Raw genomic sequence first — 21373 nt, 5'->3', positions numbered from 1 at the left:
AAATAACGTCCCCCTCACTTTCTACTCCTTTACTATTATTTTTCTTAGGGGGAATTACACACCCAGTACATTACACATTCAAAGCATACTTTGTCACTTGTGTGAAAAGACAGGCTCCAACCTGACAGGGAAATGCGGGTTGCCTTCATCTAGGACCCAGTAGGCAACAGGTAAATGTTTCAATGAATGAATAAGGCTCTTAACAGAAGTTTTCTCTTCATTCGCTGTGAGCCTAATTCTACCCTCTCCCTTTTTCAATAGAGGTGGCTCACTGGAGTCAGGGGCTCATTCGGGATTGTATTGCCACTAAACAGCGCCAGTTGTTCCGACCCTTGCGGCCCAGAGCCTGGGTAAGGACGGGTTTGCAGTACCCGGAATGTGGAAGCGAAAGCAGAAGAGGACAACGTGCACTGGAGGGGAAACTCTCCGTGCGGAGGCAGCCCTTCCTCCTTTGGTGCCAGCCTGCGTGCAGTGGGGCCTTCCCAGCCCGGCTGACTCATTCCCAGCCGCCTTCACGGCGGGCGGCGGCCACATACACGCCCATCTGGGGAGTGCCGGGACCAGTGCTGACACCCAGCCGAGGCCAGGCCCTGGCGCTCAGCGAGCCGCCGCTACCTTAACTTCCTCGTGCGCTCACGCCCGGGGGTTGCCCCGGGAATCTCCACGCGCGCACACCAGCTTCCCGAGAGGCCTCGGTCCTGCGTGGCCCACCCTTTCCAAACCCCGGCGAGCGCCAGGAAAAGCGCAGCCTGCCGAGCGGCGCACGCGCAGTCAGGAGAGAGTCCCGCCGCCTCCTTGGCCCTGCAGCAGCCGGCCTTAGTCCGCCGCCCACTGGCGGTTGGACTCGAGGCCAACGCGGAGGCTGAGTCCGACGCAAACAGGGCGTCCTAAGCTGTGTCGCCTACGGCGCTGAGAAGACGGTGTGGCTCGGGAAAGGGTGGAGACAACGTCTGTGACGGGCTTCCCGGCTGCCCAAAGTGGGAGTGGTGTGGGCTGCAGGAAGGAGAGCGGAAGAGGAGCAGAAGGGGGCAGCAGCGGTCGCCGCTAACGGCCTCCCGCGGCGCTGACAGGCTAGGCGGGCGCCCGGCGCTCTCCGGAGTTCGCGCCGCCGTGTCAGCCACCTCAGGCCCGTGGGCCCCTGAGCCCGGTCTTGCGGCACCCGTCGGGGCGGAGGGCTGCCGCGGCGCGGGGACAGGCCGGGTCCTCGCCGCCGAGGGATGTGAGTGGGAGCCGAGCCCACACGGGAGGGCCCGCGAGGGCCCAGCCTGGCGGACGCTCGGACCCGTGCTGGGTCCCTGGCTTCGCAGACCTTGGCCCACCGGAGGCACCGTGAAGAAGCAACTCTTTAGGGCTTGAGGACAGTCCCTTGTCGCCCGATCCGCGCAGCCGGTGGGTGTTGTCGCTGCCTGGCGTCTAGATGAGGGCAGCAGTTGTCTCTCCAACCCCTTACCACCTCGCGATCCCCGACTCCCCCCCACCCCACTCCGGCCAGTGGCAGTGAACTTAGCCAGAAAATCTTCCTCTTTAAGACAAAACCGAGGACGGAATGCCTTGCTGTTGATATTTGCATCCGTGTGTCCCTCATAGTCTCTCCCTCCTTACTTGTCCCTCTTTAACATTTTTGAGACATCTAAACATCCTAGAAAAGAGCATCTATTTCCCCTGGATTTCTGCGGTAGTAACAGCTGCTTCTATTTTTAGGTTTCAGAAGCAGGCAACGGGAACAAGATGTGAACTGTTTCTCTTCTGCAGAAAAAGAGGCCCTTCCTCCCCCTCCCGCGACAGTGGGTATGATATCCTGGCTGCTGTCCTCTATTGCTGCAGTAAGGTGAGGGTGTAAAGGCGAGCTGTGGGTGCGTAGGAAGGTTGGATGCCTGTGTAGACAGGCAGGGCTCCTCTTGCTTACTCTGAAAATGGCAGAGCTGAACTTTTAATGTTGGCTTGGGACAATAATTTTGAGATGTTTATTGTTGCTTTTAGATATTTCAAGAAACATTTCTTGTTGGTCTTAAAAAGTAACATGGCTTTGCAGAAAAAAGCAAAGCATCCCTTTCTCTTTATCTTCAAACGGCCAGAAATTCTTAAACTTTCAGAGGGATATTTCCAGGTAGTAAGGAATACCTATTGAGCTGTTCTTGCTGCGCTTTCTGCTACCACATTGAATTCTTCCTGGGTAGTTTTATCTGTCTGATCTTGCTGTGTCGGTTGAATTTACCCAGTTTACTTTCGGGTGGTTATTAATCTTTCAAGGGAAACTCCTTTCTCTCAATGAAAGGATAGGAACAGCTGAGTATGTCATAGAAAGGAGGAGAAATGTGGAGAAAGAAAACAGAAGTGGAAATAGGGAGATGTTGATTGCTTTTGGTTTCATAATAGGTTTATACAAGTGAGTTGTTGGGCTACTGCATATAATCTGATAATAACACCCAGCAGATTTGAAAATGAATAGTCAGTTTTTTGGCTTCTTTACTCCCATCTGCTTCACCTTTTGCTTGATGAAGTGTGAGATTCACTTGCTTGTATGTGTAGTTATTTTTTGGAGTGTAACATGTATGTAAATTAAATGTGTCCAGCACTTGCCATAATAGTGCATGTGTTTACTTGTACAGGAAAGCTGCAGTACTTGTTGGCTAGATGAGCACATAATGCTTATTTTTGCTCCAAGTGAGTATTCTGTTTGGAGTTTATAGCATATTTGAAGGGACTGATTAGGAAATAGTTTCTTTCAGTATCTTTTCCTTAGTGATTTGAAACAGGTGTCTCAGGTATGGGAGACAAATGTAATATCTTTCCCTTCCTGACCTGGGTATTCCTGAAAGGAAGATTTTTAGGCAAATAGGAAAGAAATTTGGCTTTAGAGTTAGATCTATATTTGAATCATGATATTCTTGCTTCTAAACACTTGTATTATTTAAAATGTCTTTGAGCCACATTTTTCTTATAAGATTGTTATAGGTTTTAAATAAGATGCATGTAAAGTAGTAAATTGCCTGACTGCTAAAGAAGTCTTGGTTAAGCCATTCTGGTGCCTGGTGCTTGTCCTGGGGTTGAGGTGGGAGGATCACTTGAGTCCAGAAGTTTGAGACCAGCTTGGGCAATATAGTGAAACCCTGAGTGGGGAAGGCAGGGAGAGAAAGAAAAAAAGTCTTGACTGCTGTTGCAATTGGGCAGGCAAAGGGGAATCAAAGAAAGGTAAGATGACTTCACATACAGTGATCTGCCAGTGACCAGTGTTTCTTGCTCTTTAGTTTGAGGAGCAAAAAGACTTTTAGATCTTGAACTGGCTAAGAGGTCTTGTAGCCTTTTACTATTATCTCTCTTTTTGAGCCCCATCGTCCTGCCCCTTGTAGCTTGTGTGCTGCCCTCCTGTGGTTCACTATACTAAGAACTTTTTTTTGTTGTTCTTCCCCCATTATGTTATTTTTGCTTTTTTGGAGCCTTTTCCTTTAGTCTCCAGTTTCCCCAAACTGTGTACTAAGGTGCCTGGAGCATCAGTGAACTCAGGCTTGAACTATTAGTTTGAGCTACTTTACAATTTCAGTGTCAGATACCTACATCCCTTTCTATAACATTCTATCTTTGTAAAGCTATGTTTTCAAAGGATACTCTGCTGAAAATCAACTACTAATTATTTGAAAGTTGGTGTGGAACAGGAAATTATTGGTAGTGTTTAATTGAATTCTGAGGTTTGAGAAGTTGTATAGTGCCTAACAGACATTAAATTGTAAGAATAATAGTACTTATTAGGTTGTTTGAACATGCTGAAATATTTCTTTTAGTGCAGGGATGTCATGAAAAACATTACTGAGATTCTAAGAGCTCCTTGATTGGAGACAATTTCAGAATCTCTGTGTTAGTATTTAGTTGGCTTTTCTGATACAATTATTGATACAAAAAGCCAGGGCCAATTGATCATGGCTTAATATATTTCCTCTCCTTTTATATCATTATAATTTCTGCTCAGTTCTTTCACTTTAAAACTAATTCTGTTGCTTACTTGTCATTACACTTACTAGTTTTTTCATTACTGGTCTGACACTATTTCTGATTATCTCCTTAAGCTGAATATGATCCAAATAAAAGTCATCATCTTATACACCTGTCTTACTTTGGATCTTGAATATCCCCCAAAGGCCCTTGAGTTAAAAGTTTGGTCACCAGCTTGTAGCACTACTGGGAGGTTGTGGAACCTTTGGGAGGTGGTGATTAGTGGAAGGAAGTTAAGTTATTTGGGGTATCCCTCTTTTGGAGGTGGTTTAGAACCCAGACCCCTTCTTTCTCTTTACTTCCTTGCTGTCATAAGGTGAACAGGCCTTCTCTTCCACATGCTCAGCATCACAAGTTCTGTCACCGTAGGCCCAAAGCAATGGGCCCAAGCATCCAAGGAATGAAACCATAAATCCAGATAAACCTTTCCTAGTTTTAAGTTAATTATGTCAAGTATTCTGAAAACTGATTAACACAAAGCTAAAAATTTCCTTTTCCTGGTCATGTAGGCTTTAAATTAGGCATTATCTCTAAATTGCCTCTTCCATTTATCTTTTATATTAATCCATTCAATATAGCTATTAGTTTTTTTTGTATATCACAATTCTGCTTTCTCCCTTTCCCCACTTGAATCCCAAGACTTGTTTCAATGCTTAAAACATTGAACATTGTATAAGCTTCTCAAAATCTTGTCTCTTCCTCCAGCTTGTGCTAAGTAAAGTTATCATTATAATACTCCTTATTGTGGCATTCTCTTATTCCCATGTTTTAAGTGGATTTTTTTTTCACCCATTAAATTTAACTTTGTTTTCCTAGCTTTTATGACATTCTATTAGTCTCTTCTCTGTTCAGTCTTTTGTCTAAGGATTCTCAGCACATATTCTCTGCTGTAGATAGGCAAGTTAATTTCTCCATTTTCTGATAACAAGCTATGTTTGGTCTATTCGTTAACTTTTGCTTATGTTCGCCATCTTAATTCTACACCCTATTTCACAGCTACTTGTTATGGAACAACTGATCAGTGTGTCAGTCCCCTAATCTGGAAAATGAAAAGAATTATGGTACTTTTTCAACAGGATTATAGTAAGAATTAAAAGAATTAATACATTAAAAGCTCTTAAGCCTAGCACCTTAAGATCTCCTTAAGTGTTAATTATTGTAATTATTAATTAATGCTACTGTTATAATAATGAAATTCTATCTAATTTGTGCAATGGTTTCTCAGTAAATTGTGTGTTTTTTTTTTTTTTGGTCTCTGTATTCACATAACTTCATAGTCCTAAGCACATCTTCACATAGTTTAATTATATGCTATGTTTTGGTTGTTTGATAGTTATTTTCCTTGTCTTATATCTTTTCAGTTTTATTGTGTATTTTTTGAGGCATAGTACCTTAGGTTTAAAAAACACACAGTACAGAACACATGGGCAATATTCAATAAATATATATTCGTTTTAAATTAAAAAGGGCTTTAGTCACCAAATATTTACTAATAGCTGCTCCATAAATAGTATTTTGCTACATCTGAAGGAGATACAGAAAATATTAAATAGGTTCTTTTTTCTGGAGACTTATGGTATAATTGGGGATATAAGATAAATACTAAAAGTTGTAAATATTCGAGACCACTTAGGATTGAAGTGAGCAGAGAAGGTTTAGAGAGGAGAAAGACTCAAATTAGTCAGGATCTGATTTTGTGTAAGAGAAATGAACTTGTGTAGGAAGTAATCAAAGATGAATATATATGACATTTATAGAGAACATAGAAAATTTGACAGAAATGAAAGTTTGTGTGAGAAAGTAGTAAGAAATCAGGTTAAATGTAGATTGGAGTTGGTTTATGGAGACTTTAAGGATTAGGATGAGAGAATGTATTTTTCCCCATAGGTAAAGAAGAAGTTTTAAAAGTTTTAGATTGGGAAAGAGCTTTCTAAAATAAATATTTTAGGAAAATTAAAGTGGTGCCAGTACTAGTGTAGTATGAAATTGAAAATGAAGCGATAGATGTAGGAAAATATTCTCTGCCTGAAATAATGCAGAATTGGACTTAGTGGAAATAAGTCAGAGTGGAGAGATGTCACAAGACTCTGTCTTGGACTGGATAAAAAAAGAGGATATGGGGAGAGGAGTAATTTAAAATGACTTTGAAGTTTTGATCCTCAGTGGCAGGAAATCAGAGGGTTTTGGAACTATAAGACATCTTAGAACATTTGAGCCAGTTCATACATTTTGTGCATAAGAAATGTTGAGACCCAGAGAAATATGTTTGATGTTATTCAATTTTTAATGACAAAGAAAGAACTAGAGTTTGATTATGATAGTACTGACAAAATTGTATACATAGTAGTGAGTTGAGGTTCTATCTGTAGTAGGGTCTATTTTTTATATGTTGAGTTTGAGGTGACACTTGATAGAAAAGTGAAAATCTATAGCCAGACATTGGGACATATGACTAGAACTTGGTAAAGAAATGAAGGCTGGCACTCTAGTACTCAGAACTGAGTGTGGATCTGGTATTTAGCCTTGGGAATTGGAAAGTATTCTCAATTTTAACACATGTTGCCAAATTAATATAGACATGATTTTCTACACCTTTATTAACAGAATGTTTTCAGATGACTTGGTCTTTGCTAATTTGAAACATGAAGATTAGACATGATATTTTATTTCTTTAGCAGTACTTGAGTTGAATCCAGGGGTGTTATACCACTATACTACATATTCAGCCCTTTTTTATTTTGAGACAGGATCTCTCTAAGTTTCTCAGGTTGGCCTCAAACTCGTGATCCTCCTGCCTTTGCTTCTCTAGTAGTTGGGATTACAGGCATGTACCACCTTTCCTGAATCATTATAAATTTAATTTTCCCTTAATTCTTCTTTTTTGGGGGACCTGTATCTTCCAGGAATATGCTTTGCACATTCTTCTTTTCATGTTTTTAGTTCCTTTCTCCCTGAAAATAATGTTCTGTTTCTCATTCTTTAAATTCTTTTTTTCTTTTAAGCTCTAGCCCATGTTGTAATTGTTATGTGAAACTTCTAAAACTTTTCCTTCTTTTTAGTAATCACAATCATTTTCTCCTTGTCAGTTTTACAGCACTTGAATTATTTATTTGGTATTTAAGCTATGTGTTAACTGACTGGAAATCATAGATTTTTAAGAATAGAGAAAAACATTTGTAATTTAATTTATTAATTTTATTATTGAAGCCAGGAAGGTGTAATTCACTTGTCATTACTTTGTAATAATAGTGGATTAAAATTATTTTTAGATCTTTTAGTTCCCAGCTTAGTGTTTTAGTCTGTTTCATTATTTGCTCTTGGGTATTATTGATCCGAGAAGTCAGTGTCTCTTAGAGTTATAAAGTATATGAGTAAATTTTGATAATATTAACTTCTAAAAGTTTCACATTTGAGGTTCTGTGTTTCCATTGAATAGGTATAGGCTGATTAAAATTCATTATAATGCTTATTTACTCTTCATTAATTTCACAACTTCCTTGTGTCCGGCCCTATTCTAGGCAATAAGAATGCAGTAGTGAATGAGACATCCAGTTTAGCACTTTTTGCAAATTTTTATTCTAGTGATATAAGACAATCAGTGAGCAAAAGAATAATCTAGCCTATAGTGGAAAAAAAAAATCGGAAAAGTAGTGCCTGCTTGGATGGTAGGAGCAGGGATTGGTGGAGAAAGAGCATAAAAGAACTTTCTGGGATAATGATAATTTCTGTAGGCTTTGGGCTACATAGGTATGTGCATTGTTCAGACTCATTGAATACACTTGAGATTTGTACATTTCATTGTACATAAAGGGGAAAATCATGTAAAAATAGAATATATATATAACTTACATGTGAGTTCTAAAGAATAATATGTTAAATATCCATTAAACCACATTCATTCTAGGAACTAGAATATTATCATTTATTTGCACTTACATATGTGATTCTCTCTAGTTATTCCTCTGCTTATTTCCAATTATTTTGTATTAAAATTCATTACAACTCTAACTTAATCTTTATTTGTTCAACAACTTCCATGTGTAAGGCACTGTTCTAGGCACTGGAGTACAGTAATGAATGAGACATTCATTTATTGAATTGGTTTGACATTGTTTTTTGCTTTTTTATTTTTTGACTTTTTAAAAAATATTTATTTTTAGTTATAGGTGGACACAATATCTTTATTTTTATGTGGTGCTGGAGATCGAACCCAGTGCCTCAGGCATGATAGGCAAGCACTCTACCTCTGAGCCACAACCCCAGCCCCTTGACTTGTTTTAATGTATATCTTGACCATGCACTTTTCATTTTTGCTTGTTTTGAGCTTCACAAAAATGGTTATTTTATAGCTTACAAGTCTACAATCTACTGTTTTCACTGCATTGTATTTCTAAGATTTATCCATGCTGTATAAAGCTATAGTCATTTATTTTAAAAATTGAAAATGTATTCTATAGTGTATACATATGTTTTCTAAAATCCTGATTTTTTAAAATTAGGCAAACATTTATTGAGTGCCTGTAGAATTCTAGATTATGTTTGATGTGGTGTGATATTCATTTAACATCCTTTTTGTTCTAAACTTGTTTGAATCATTCTAAAATGTAAAAAGTGATAACAACAACAAAAACACATATTCTAGATAAAAACAGATCAAGCTGAACATACCTATAGAATATAAATACAAAACAGAGTAGGTTAAAGCCTGTGGTTTCCTTGTGTAGAAGCAGGTGCTGGGGTCCAGGATGACAAGTTTTACTGATAGCCATTGCTTTCTTCTATATGGGCTATTGGAAAAGGATCCTTCTGCCATATGCTGCCTGGTGCTATAGTTTTGAATGAGTTGCAGGCTTAGGAATTTTAGATGATGCAGAGTTTAAAACACCAAAATGGAGCCAAGCATCCCTGCTTTGTGATTGAATTTACATTGTATATGATGTCTCTTCCTGTCAGAAATTTTAACTTGTTGTGAGACTTCATGCTATATATGGATAGCTAGGTTGAGGCAACCATAAACAAGAAGGGGTGATCACAGACTCACATGTGTTTCAGGGGTAAGGAAACAGTGCGATGAGCTTGCAAACCAAATTTCAAAATACATAAAGAATTCTAATGCAAAGAAAGATAGTCAAAAAAATTGAAAATTGAAACACAAGCTGAATATTGTAGTGCACTACTGTTGTCCCAGCTACTTGGGAGACTGAGGCAGGAGGATCACGATGTTTTCTGGCATTTCTGGATCACAAGTTCAAAGCCAGCCTGGGAAACTTTGTGAGGCCCTGTCTCAAAATAAAATAAAAAGGGATGGGGATATAGCTTAGTGATGGAGTGCTTGTGTTACATGCACAAGGCTTTGGGTTTGATCTCCGGTACTACAAAAATATATATATAAAAAAGTCTGAAACATGAATTTACTTATAAAAATTTTTAAAGTAAGCCTTTAATTGAAGTGTGACATAAGTGTATAGCTTGAAGAGTTTTCATAAGATGAACACATTTGTGTTAACCATTACTGACCATAATAGATTATTACCAGCACCCCAGTAGTCTTGTGTGCTTCTATACCTCCTACCAGTCAGTCTCCTTGTCCTTCCAAGGTGAACATTGTCCTAACTTTTGTCACCATGGGCACGAACAATTAAGGAATGTGCAAGAGAACTTGAGAGGCTCCCAGGGTTAATAAATAACTCTGCTAAGAAAAATTAGAGGGTATGATAAAAAGGTGACTTTTGAATGTGTGGTTGCTGAGAATTTATCTGGAATGGGGGGAAAAAACAAAATCTTCAAGGCTTAAAGTTAAAAGTATATAGTAAATTTTGATTAAGATAAATAAAAATAAATCTACACCAATATGATTGCAAAGAAGTTATAAACATTGCTGTTAAACAAAAAAATATTAAAATGACTAGATGGAAAAATATGATTCTAATATGACAGCAGACTTTATATTTATATCAACAGATTCCATAAAACAATATAGCAATATTTTACTGTGCTGGGGAAAAGAACTATAGAATTTTGAGAGTGAGGGCAAAATATTTTTTAATGACTACAACTTAAAAACCCACTAAAACTCACTGAAAGATCTACCAAAAGAGATATTTCCACTTGAAGAGGTAAGCCCAGAAGGAAAATTTAGAAGTCCAAAACAGTGGTGAGCACAAAGTGATATAATTCTAGCAAATTTGCTCTATAATACTAATAATTTATTTTAATTGACTTTTAAAAAATTGAACTAGTTTTGTTGATCTTTTCCATTATATTTCTAGTTATTTTTCATTTATTTCTGCTCTGGTCTTATTATTTCTTTCTTTATAACTTTGGGCTTAGTTTTTTGTTTTTGTTTTTCTAGTTCCTTGATCTATAATGTTAGGTTATTTGAGATCTTTTTTGATGTGTTTATTGCTGTTAACTTCCCTCTTAGAACTTCTTGTGCTGTATTTAATTGAATTTCTACAGTTAACAAGAGTTAATAGATTACAAGAAATGGCTTTTAAATTATATATTTTTTAACAAATTAAAATTCTTTAAAATTTTGCACATTCAGTTGCAGATGGACTTCAAAAATCTTGTGGTTTTATATCTGTTCCAACAATTGTCAGGTTTTTGTTTTATTTTGCCCACTGCAAGTTTCATGGGGTAGTATTTGAATAACAAAGCATTAACACTAATATTTTCTCTAATAGAGTAATATTCTCAATATGAATATAGAATAAATTGAGTAAGTTGCAATGTACTTATTCAGTATTTTCTTTGTATCTGTATGACTTAAAGCATTGCTCCACACATAGAAAATACTTTGAGTTTGTTTGATATTTTTCACATCCCTACCCTGCTGCCTATGATTATATCTGTGGGAAAGATTTTCATTTCTATTCATGACTCTTCTAAATACCAATCTCATCTTTTGGCTGCCAGCTCAATTCTGGTATAATTACCCAATTAAATTTCTAAATGAAAACGTGCAAAACAGTAGTCCTTATACTTTTCACCTTCCAAAGTCAAGGGGCAATGTCCTTCTCACTTTCTTATTTCAGTTTATGGTTTTACATATGTCCTAAGTTTGAACTCTGAACATCATCTTTTACTCCCTTAGCTCCCTCCATATGTAGTAGCATCAAGTCTTGTTTTTATATTACTTCTAATTCAGCTATTTCAGTTAAGATTCTTGCTCCTGTTTGAACTGCTGCAATAATTTTTTTAAAGTGTTAATTATATCACCTTTCTAATTTGTTGTCTGTGGAATCAAGTTTTAATTCTTTGACCTGCCATTTAAACCTTCCTTTCTTTAATTTTGTACTTATAAGTTAGGATTGCATTAATTTGCAAGTAACAAGATGTGTGACAGTAGGTATGTGATTTCTGGCACAGATTCAGCTGCTTAGGCCTGCTAGGTGTTTATATTGGCTTTTCCTTCATGTCTGCCTCATGGTGTTCTGGTGACTGCTCTATCCTAAATTATGGTCAGATTCAGATAGAAAGAAGGTGCAAAGAAAAAAGCAAAAAAGATCATGCCAGCTAGGTCAGCCTCAAAGATGGTCCTCAAAGAACTATCCAATAACTTCCACCTAAATCTCATTTGCTGAAACATGTTCATGTAACTGTCCATCTGTGGGTAAGTGCAATTTTGGGGAGGCACTTAGGTATCTCCAATAAAATTGAGATTCTGTATCAAGGAAAAAGAATATTGATTGAGTAGGTCACAAACAGTCTTGCCACAAGTATGCATTTGTATTTTTAATCCTTTCCCTGGTGGTATAACTTCTCATAAATTGCAATTCACCCCAATAAATTACTGCACATGTCTTGTAGCTTCTTACTCTTTAGCACATTTAGTCTCTTAGACTATTCATTCATCTAAATATAATCCATTTTCAAGGTCAGTTTTAAATCTTTTTAATGAAACTCATTGGTTATTCCAGCTTGAATGTTGGTGTTCTCCTGTAGACACCACTAAGCAATTGTCAGAGTAATTCAGTTGTTGTGTAGTCATGTTTCTTCTGCTGCCTGTAATTGATTTTAATGTTTTTTGTTAGTATTGCATATTTATATTATGATTATGATTTGATTTCTTGCACTGTGCTAAGGACTTTGAGGGTCATTGCTGTCAAGAAGACTTCTTTGTGTATGAGGGATAATTTATTAATATCACTTCGATTTATAATTTTTTTTCTCTAATAGGGCAATGTTCTGAGAAAGACTCTGCATGGGAATGGCTTGCCTTATGATGACAGAAATGGAAACAACATCCACATCTCCTGTACATCAGAATGGTGATATTCCTGGAAACACTAATTCTCTAAAGCATATAGATCCAATTCTTCAAGTGTATCTTTACCATTCCCTTGGGAAAGCTGAGGGAGATTATCTTAAGTTTCCAAGTGGAGAGTACATTGCAGAAGAAATATGTGTTGCTGCTTCTAAAGCTTGTGGTAAGTATTAAAAATCAGCATTTTTTCTTTGTACTGATAGATCATTGCTTTGATTATGCTACTCCAATTAAGTGCATATGGATAATGCAGGTGTGTTTTAACATGCGTAAAAAAGGATAACAGTACTAGAAGAGAATTTAAGGTGACTTTTCCTTGGGCTGCTTATAAATATTTACTGGGCATTTTTTTAAAGGCCATATAAGGTAACTAAAAAATCCTATTATGAAATATCTCATAACTTAATCTATTTTTTATTAGAGTATTTTAATTGTACATAGTAGTTGAGTTAATTTTGACAAAATCATACATGAATGAATTTTGATTTACTCTGTTTTAGTCCCTGGTGCCCTTCCTTTCCCTCTTGTCCTCCTTCCTCCTACTCTCTTTCCTCTACAGATCTTTCTTTCATTTATTTATTTATTTATTTATTTATTTATTTATTTATATTTGTTGGGTGCTTTATACATGTGCATAAAGGTGGAATTCACTATGGTATATTTATATATGCACATAGTATGATTTTGTTAAATTCATCCCACATTTCCCCCTCTCTCCCATCCTTCCTCCCTTCCTCTCTCTTTCTTTCACTCCACTGATCTTCCCTATATCATTATAATATCTGATCCCTGGCCCCCCACCCCCTATTTCTCTTATTTTTCTTTAGTTTCCACATAGGAGAGAAAACATTTGACCCTTGATTATCTGAGTCAGGCGTATTTCACTTAGCATGATGTTCTCCATTTCCATCCATTTACTGACAGATGCCATAATTCCATTCCTTTTAATGGCTGAGTAAAACTCCATTGTGTGTGTGTGTGTGTGTGTGTGTGTGTGTGTGTGTGTGTGTGTAAAGCTTTTGATTTAGAATGTTGATCTTGTATTATGCTATTTTACTGAATTCATTTATCAATTCTAGAAGTCTTCTGGTGGAGTTTTTTGGATTATGTTATTAGCAAAATAGAGATAATTTGACTTCTTTTCCTATTTGTATCCCTTAATTTCCTTCTCTTGCCTGATTGTTCTGGCTGGAGTTTCAAGAAGTATATTGAATAGAAGTGATGAGAGTGAACATCCTGTTTTATTCCTGATTTTAGAGTAAATGCTTTTAGTTTTTCTCCATTTAGTATGATATTTGGTTGGGTTTGTCATAGATCGCCTTTGTAATGTTGAGGTTAGTTCCTTCTATCCCTAGTTCCTTCAGTATTTTTAACATGAATGGGGCTGGATTTTATCAAAACCCTTTTCAGCATCTATTGAAGATGCTCATATGATTCTTATCCTTAATCCTATTTACATGGTGATTTGCAGTCATTGCATATGTTGAACAAACCTTGCATTTCTAAGATGAAACTGACTTGATCATTATATATTATCTTTTTGATGTGTTTCAGAATGCAATTTGCTAATATTTTATTAAGGATTTTTGCATCTATATTCATCAGGGATATTGATCTATAGTTTTCTTTTCTCGGTGTATATTTGTCTGATTTTGGTATCAGGGTTTTTCTGATTTTATAGAATGTATTTGGGAGTGTTTCTTTCCTTTCAATTTTATGGATTAATTGAGAAAAAGTTGTGTTAGTTTTTCTTTAAAAGTCTGCTAGAACTCTGCTGAGAATCCATCTAATCCTGTTTTTGTTTTTTTTGTTGAAGATTTTTAATTGCTGTTTCAATTTCATTACTTGTTATTGGTCTATTTAGGTTTTCTTTATCTTCCTGGTTCAATTTGGGCAGGTCATATGTGTCTAGAAATTTGTTAGTGTCTTCTATATTTTCTAGTATAGTGGAGGTTAGATTTTAAAAACAGTTTCTCATGATCCTTTACATTTCAGATGGATACAGATCCAGATACAGGAGATGATATCTCCTGTTTCATCTCTAATTTTGTTGATTTAGGTTTTCTCTCTCTTTTTTTCTTGGTTAGTTTGGCTAAGAGTTTATTAGTTTTACTCATCTTTTAGAAGAACCAACTCTTTGTTACAGACCCTGTGTATTTTTTTTTTATTCTCTATTTCACCAGTTTTGACTCTGATATTTATCATTTCTTGCCTTTTGATTTTGGAGTTAGGTTTTTTTTTCCTAAGGTAGAGTGTAAGTTTATTTGGAATCTAGTTTTTAATGTAGGCACTCAATACATTTTCTTCTTAGTACTGCCTTTATTTTGTCACAGAAATTTTGTTGTTATATCTCTGTTCTCATTTATTTCTAAGAATGTTTTGATTTCTCCTCATTTCTTTTGTGATCATTTAAAAGACTATTATTCAATCTCTATGTATTTATGTGTTTTCCATTTTTTTGCTGTTGATTTCTATTTTCATTTTATTATGGTCTGATAGGATGCATGCTATTATACATATATATTTTTTAAATTCGCCAAGACTTACATTGTGACCTAGAATATGGTCTATTTTGGAAAATGTTCTATGCGCTTCTAAGAAGAAAATAAATTAAACTCTTTTATAGTGAAATATTCTGTAGATGTTTGTTAGGTCCATTTGATTTATTATATTATTTCCGTTAGAAATATCTTTACTGATTTGGTTTGATACCTGTCTGTTAGTGATAAGGGTATGTTGAAATCATCCAGTGTTATTGTATTGTAGTCTATCCAGGATTTCATGTCAAGAAGTATTTTTTTTTTTTTTGGTAATTAGGTGCAATGACCTTTGGGGACATATATATTTATAATTTTTGTATCTTTGTTGTATTGTTCCCTTTGCTAGTATGTAGTGGCCTTATTTGTCTCTTCTTATTAATTTCTGATTGATTTCTGCTTTGTGAGATATGAGACTAGCTACTCCTGGTTGCATTTGTACTATATTTGTGTGAAATATCTTTTTCCATACTTTTATTGTCAGCCTATGAGATAAGTCTCTTTCAAACAGTTGGATCTTTGTTTTAGACCATTCTGCTAATCTATGTCTTTAAATTAGGGACTTGAGATCATTTGCATTCAGTGTTATTATAGATGCTTGTTCCTGCCATTTTGGTTTTTTTCTATATTTAATTCTGACTTGATTTTCATTTAGTTGGTTGCTATTCTAGAGATCTTCATTTATTTGGGGGCTTTGGGGTTTGTTTTTGGGTTTCTCTGGATACAGTCTATCTTTGAATATTCTTTGTAGTCTAGCTTATTGGTCATTAATTCTTTTATTCTTAATCATGAAAAGTTTTTATTTACTCATAGATTTAAAAAGAGAGCTTTGTTGAATATGGCAATCTTGACTGACAATTTGTTTTTTTCTTAAAGCTTAGAATATCTCATTCCAGACCCTCTTTGATTTTTAGGGTCTGAGTTAAGAAGTCGAAAGTGAGCTTTGTTGGCTTGCCTCTAAATGTGACCTGACATTTTATTTCTGCAGCTTTTAATATTCTTTCCTTAATTTCTGTGTTAAGCATTTTGATTATGATGTGTCTTGGAGAGATTCTGTTTTGATCTTGTGTATTTGGGAACTATATGTGTCCTTTATGTGAATGTCTCATTTCCAGTATGGGAAATATTTTCTGTTATTATCTCATTGAAGATATTCTTAATGCCTTTAGTCTATATCTCCACATTCTCTTGTATTTCAAAGACTCTCAGGTTTGTTCTCTTGATGCTGTCCCAGAGTTCTTGTATGTTTTGATCATGGTCTTTTATTGCATACTGAGTATTCAAGTTCATATACCATGTGTTCAAGGGCTGAAGTTCTGTCTTCAAGGTCTGATGTTCTGTTTTCTATGAAATCTAATCTGTTGGTGATGCATTTAAGATAATTTTAAATTTGATTCATTTTGACTTTCATTTTTAGGAATTCTGATTTTTTTCATTATCTCTATTTTTTATTGAAATAGTCTTTCATTTCCTATATTCTCATAATTTGTTCCTTAGACCTTCTTTTAGTTCATTGGACATTTTATAAATCAGTTTTTTGTAGTCTTTTCTGGAATTTCATTTACTTGCATATTGTTGGGGTATTGTGAAAAAATTTTTTTGAGTGGAAAGACTTATTTCCCTGTTCCCTCATGTTTTCATCCATCAATTGAGATGAAGTCCCCTTCCCTATCTTCTTTGTTCTGGGACTTCTGTCTGTTTTTGATGCATGAGTAGATGTTTGGAAGTAGGACTTGAGGTTCCTGCCTGGTTGTTCCTTCTTGGGGACTGGTTAATGTTTTGATTTTTTTGTCTCCCCTATTTTATGTGTTGAAGTATCACTGAAGCTTGGGTGGAGTTAAGTTGTAAATGGAATGAGATTCGCTATTACTTGACTGAGTTGTATTGCCTGGTAGCAGGATCTCTTTACTTGAGCCTTTAATAAATCTTTCAAAATTAAAATAAAGACAAAACATTTAATTGCAAAAAAATTTTAAATGGTGGAATATTAAAAAAAAATTAAAAATTCTTCATGAGAAATAAAGGGCTTGTTTCCACTGAGGTTATCAGAATTATTGGCACGAATGATTTTTCATTTTTTGAATTTATTTTTGGGCTGTCTAACCCTTGGCTTAAGGGATAGGAGTTCCATCTTTTTGTTCCTTATCTAGCTGCTAGGCACTGTGGCTAGGAGCCAAAGCTGGGTATAGTAGCTCTCAGCTTCCTGTCTCCCGGGATAGGGTGGGATAGAATTGGGAGTGCCTACAAATTGTGTACTTCTGTAATGGGGGTGGTACAAAATTCTAAATTGGAAGTTCCAGTAGTTGGAATTTAATCTTCACTGAATTTTGGAGCTCTGTTTGTAGGTATTTGAGATTTGATTCATACCCTCTCTTGCTGGGGAGATGCCGATCTCTGTAGGACATCTGGGTCTTGGGTCCCTCCCATGAATTATAATTTTAGAGTATAGAGAAACTCTTTCTACCTGTGCTTCTCTCCCCTCATCAGCTGTGCCTGCTGCTGACAGAAAGGCTGGCAAATCTGTAGCATTATTTCTTATATTATATTTGAAGATCCTGATTTTTTTGTCTGTATGGTTTCTTTTACTGTATTGAATTTGAGTGAGTTCCCTTAGTTACCTGCTTTGCTGAGGAGCAGTCTTCTGGCTCTTTCCATATGTAGCTTAGGAACTGCTGGGAAGTGCATCCTTCCTCTCTAATCTGCCTTTTCTTTCTACTCTCATAACTCAATCTTAAAGCTACATCCTGAGTACACCATAAAAACAAAGTGTTGGAGTATGTATTCAATTTAAAATATTGATGAAACATTTTACATTCAAGGTTGAAGATCATCATTTTTTGTAGTTAGTTGTTGAAGATCTCTATCAGTCTCTCCCCTTAAATGCAGTTTTCTTATTTCTTTGGTGTATCTTAAAATAATTTTTATTCTTGAGATCTGTCTTTATAATCTATCCAAAACTATGGACCATAGAACTCTTTCTGTAGAGGTGACACATTTTACTGGACCATTGAAATTACTAAAGAGCTTATATCATGGGATCTAATTTTTAATTGTTCTTTTACTAGAAGGACCAATTTATGTTTGTTTTGAAGACTAGTTATGATTTTAATTCTAGAGGTAAATTAAATGTCTGATATAAGAATATGCTGTAACATGAATTTATCTGTCTTATTTAACAATGCAGATGAGATTATCTGATCAATATAAGTAAGAATAATCATTTAATGTGAGTTGGAGAAAATTATTTTCATATATTTAGTTTTGAACTAGAATATAAAAGTAAAGCACACTAATACTAATTGGAAGATGAACAGTTTAAATTTGTATACAGTATGCATTCATTGACATAAATTTACTTTTTTTTATTAGTTGTTCAAAACATTACAAAGCTCTTGACATATCGTATTTCATACATTTGATTCAAGTGGGTTATGAACTCCCATTTTCCCCCGTATACAGATTGCAGAATCACATCGGTTACACATCCACATTTTTACATACTGCCATACTGGTGTCTGTTGTATTCTGCTGCCTTTCCTATCCTCTACTATCCCCCCTCCTCTCCCCTCCCCTCCCATCTTCTCTCTCTACCCCATCTACTGTACTTCATTTCTCTCCCTTATTTTTCCCTCTTTTTCCTCACTTCCTCTTATATGTAATTTTGTATAACGATGAGGGTCTCCTTCCACTTCCATGCAATTTCCCTTCTCTCTCTCTTTCCCTCCCACCTCCCGTCCCTGTTTAATGTTAATCTTCTCATGCTCTTCCTCCCTGCTCTGTTCTTAGTTGCTCTCCTTATATCAAAGAAGACATTTGGCATTTGTTTTTTAGGGATAGGTTAGCTTCACTTAGCATAATCTGCTCTAATGCCATCCATTTCCCTGCAAATGCCATAATTTTGTCATTTTTTAGTGCAGAGTAATACTCCATTGTGTATAAATGCCACATTTTTTTTTTATCCATTCATCTATTGAAGGGCATCTAGGTTGGTTCCACAGTCTAGCTACTGTGAATTGTGCTGCTATGAACATCGATGTAGCAGTATCCCTATAGTACGCTCTTTTAAGGTCTTTAGGGAATAGTCTGAGAAGGGGGATAGCTGGGTCAAATGGTGGTTCCATTCCCAGCTTTCCAAGGAATCTCCATACTGCTTTCCAAATTGGCTACACCAATTTGCAGTCCCATCAGCAATGTTCAAGTGTACCCTTTTCCCCACATCCTTGCCAGCACTTGTTGTTGTTTGACTTCATAATGGCTGCCAATCTTACTGGAGTGAGATGGTTATCTTAGGGTGGTTTTGATTTGCATTTCTCTGACTGCTAGAGATGGTGAGCATTTTTTCATGTACTTGTTGATTGACTGTATGTCCTCCTCTGAGAAGTGTCTGTTCAGGTCCTTGGCCCATTTGTTGATTGGGTTATTTGTTTTCTTATTGTTTAATTTTTTGAGTTCTTTGTATACTCTGGATATTAGGGCTCTATCTGAAGTGTGAGGAGTAAAGATTTGTTCCCAGGATGTAGGCTCCCTATTTACCTCTCTTATTGTTTCTCTTGCTGAGAAAAAACTTTTTAGTTTGAGTAAGTCCCATTTGTTGATTCTTGTTTTTAACTCTTGTTCTATGGGTGTCCTATTAAGGAATTTGGAGCCCGATCCCACAATATGTAGATCATAGCCAACTTTTTCTTCTATCAGATGCAGAGTCTCTGATTTGATATCAAGCTCCTTGATCCATTTTGAGTTAACTTTTGTGCATGGCGAGAGAAAGGGATTCAGTTTCATTTTGTTGCATATGGATTTCCAGTTTTCCCAGCACCATTTGTTGAAGATGCTATCCTTTCTCCATTGCATGCTTTTATCCCCTTTGTCAAATATAAGATAGTTGTAATTTTGTGGATTGGTCTCTGTGTCCTCTATTCTGTACCATTGGTCCACCCGCCTGTTTTGGTATCAGTACCATGCTGTTTTTGTTAGTATTGCTCTGTAGTATAGTTTAAGTCTGGTATCGCTATACCGCCTGATTCACACTTCTTGCTTAGAGTTGTTTTTGCTATTCTGGGTCTTTTATTTTTCCATATGAATTTCATGATTGCTTTATCTATTTCTACAAGAAATGCCGTTGGGATTTTGATTGGCATTGTATTAAACCTATAGAGAACTTTTGGTAATATCGCCATTTTGATGATGTTAGTTCTGCCTATCCACGAACAGGGTATATTTTTCCATCTTCTAAGATCTTCTTCTATTTCTCTCTTTAAGGTTCTGTAGTGTTCATTGTATAAATCTTTAACCTCTTTTGTTAGGTTGATTCCCAAGTATTTTATTTTTTTTGAGGATATTGTGAATGGAATGGTTGTCCTCATTTCCGTTTCAGAAGATTTGTCGCTGATATACAGGGATGCCTTTGATTTATGTGTATTGATTTTATATCCTGCCACTTTGTTGAATTCTTTTATTAGCTCTAGTAGTTTTTTTGTAGACCCTTTTGGGTCTGCTAGGTATAGAATCATGACATCTGCAAATAATGATAATTTAAGTTTTTCTTTTCCTATTTTTTGCCTTTAATATCTTTCATCTGTCTAATTGCTCTGGCCAGTGTTTTAAGAACTATGTTGAACAGAAGTGGTGAGAGAGGGCATCCCTGTCTTGTTCCAGATTTTAGTGGGAATGCCTTCAATTTTTCTCCATTCAGAATGATGCTAGCCTGAGGCTTAGCATAGATAGCTTTTACAATATTGAGGTATGTTCCTGTTATCCCTAGTTTTTCCAGTGTTTTGAACATAAAGGGATGCTGTACTTTATTGAATGCTTTTTCTGCATCTATCGAGATGATCGTATGGTTCTTATCTTTAAGTCTATTGATGTGGTGAATAACATTTATTGATTTCCGTATATTGAACCAGCCTTGCATCCCAGGGATGAATCCCACTTGATCATGATACACGATCTTTTTGATATGTTTCTGTATCCGATTTACAGAATTTTATTGAGGATTTTTGCATCTATGTTCATTAGAGATATTGGTCTGTAGTTTTCCTTCTTTGAAGTGTCTTTGTCTGGTTTAGGGATTGGGTTGACATTGGCCTCCTAGAATGAATTTGGAAGTTCTCCCTCTTTTTCTCTTTCCTGAAATGCTGTAGTCTGGCTGGGCACAATTCAGGAGCCACTTGTCAAAAAAAATGAACTTTGTTTTTAGAACACACACACCACATCACACAGCTCCTCAGGAAAAACCCTCAGAGCCCAACTGCCACCACTGGCTTCCCACAAGCCTCTCAACCTCCCCCATTCCTCCTGCTCTCAAGGCCGATTGTCTGGGTTGCATGGGCAGAGCCAACAAAAGTCCCCTAATGAGCAGCTCTGTGGTCTGAAAGGGTGGGGAAACAGCCCAATGAGCATCACTGCAGAGGAGCCAATCAGTTGGCAGCTAGAAGTTTGCTGGGGCCGCTGTGAGCCAATCATCAGCTGACAGCTGGAAGTTTGCTGGCAGCTGGAAGTTTGCTGGGGCCCCTTCGGCTGTGGCTCTCAACATCTGCCCCTCTCTGTTTAAACAACAAGCATGTGGCTTAGGGACCGTGCCTGC

At 36.6% G+C, this 21373-nt stretch overlaps 1 protein-coding gene across 2 annotated transcripts in view; it reads left to right on the top strand.

Moving 5' to 3' along the window:
- The first annotated feature begins 910 nt into the window (after positions 1-910).
- Jak2 (Janus kinase 2) overlaps positions 911-21373 on the top strand; it is a 147384-nt gene continuing 126921 nt past the window's right edge. Inside the window, exons 1-3 of one of the 2 annotated variants that reach the window (XM_076846003.2) lie at positions 911-1389; positions 1702-1788; positions 12169-12419. In XM_076846003.2, coding sequence (XP_076702118.1) covers positions 12194-12419 — 226 coding nt within the window. In that variant the 5' untranslated portion in view covers positions 911-1389; positions 1702-1788; positions 12169-12193. Of the gene's footprint in view, positions 1390-1701; positions 1829-12168; positions 12420-21373 lie in introns of both variants that reach the window. The other variant, XM_076846002.2, reaches the window with a different exon arrangement.

Source organism: Callospermophilus lateralis, chromosome 2 (genome assembly GCF_048772815.1).
Source record: "Callospermophilus lateralis isolate mCalLat2 chromosome 2, mCalLat2.hap1, whole genome shotgun sequence".
Taxonomy (NCBI): Eukaryota; Metazoa; Chordata; class Mammalia; order Rodentia; family Sciuridae; genus Callospermophilus; species Callospermophilus lateralis.
This window is presented reverse-complemented; position numbering and strand designations above follow the sequence as displayed.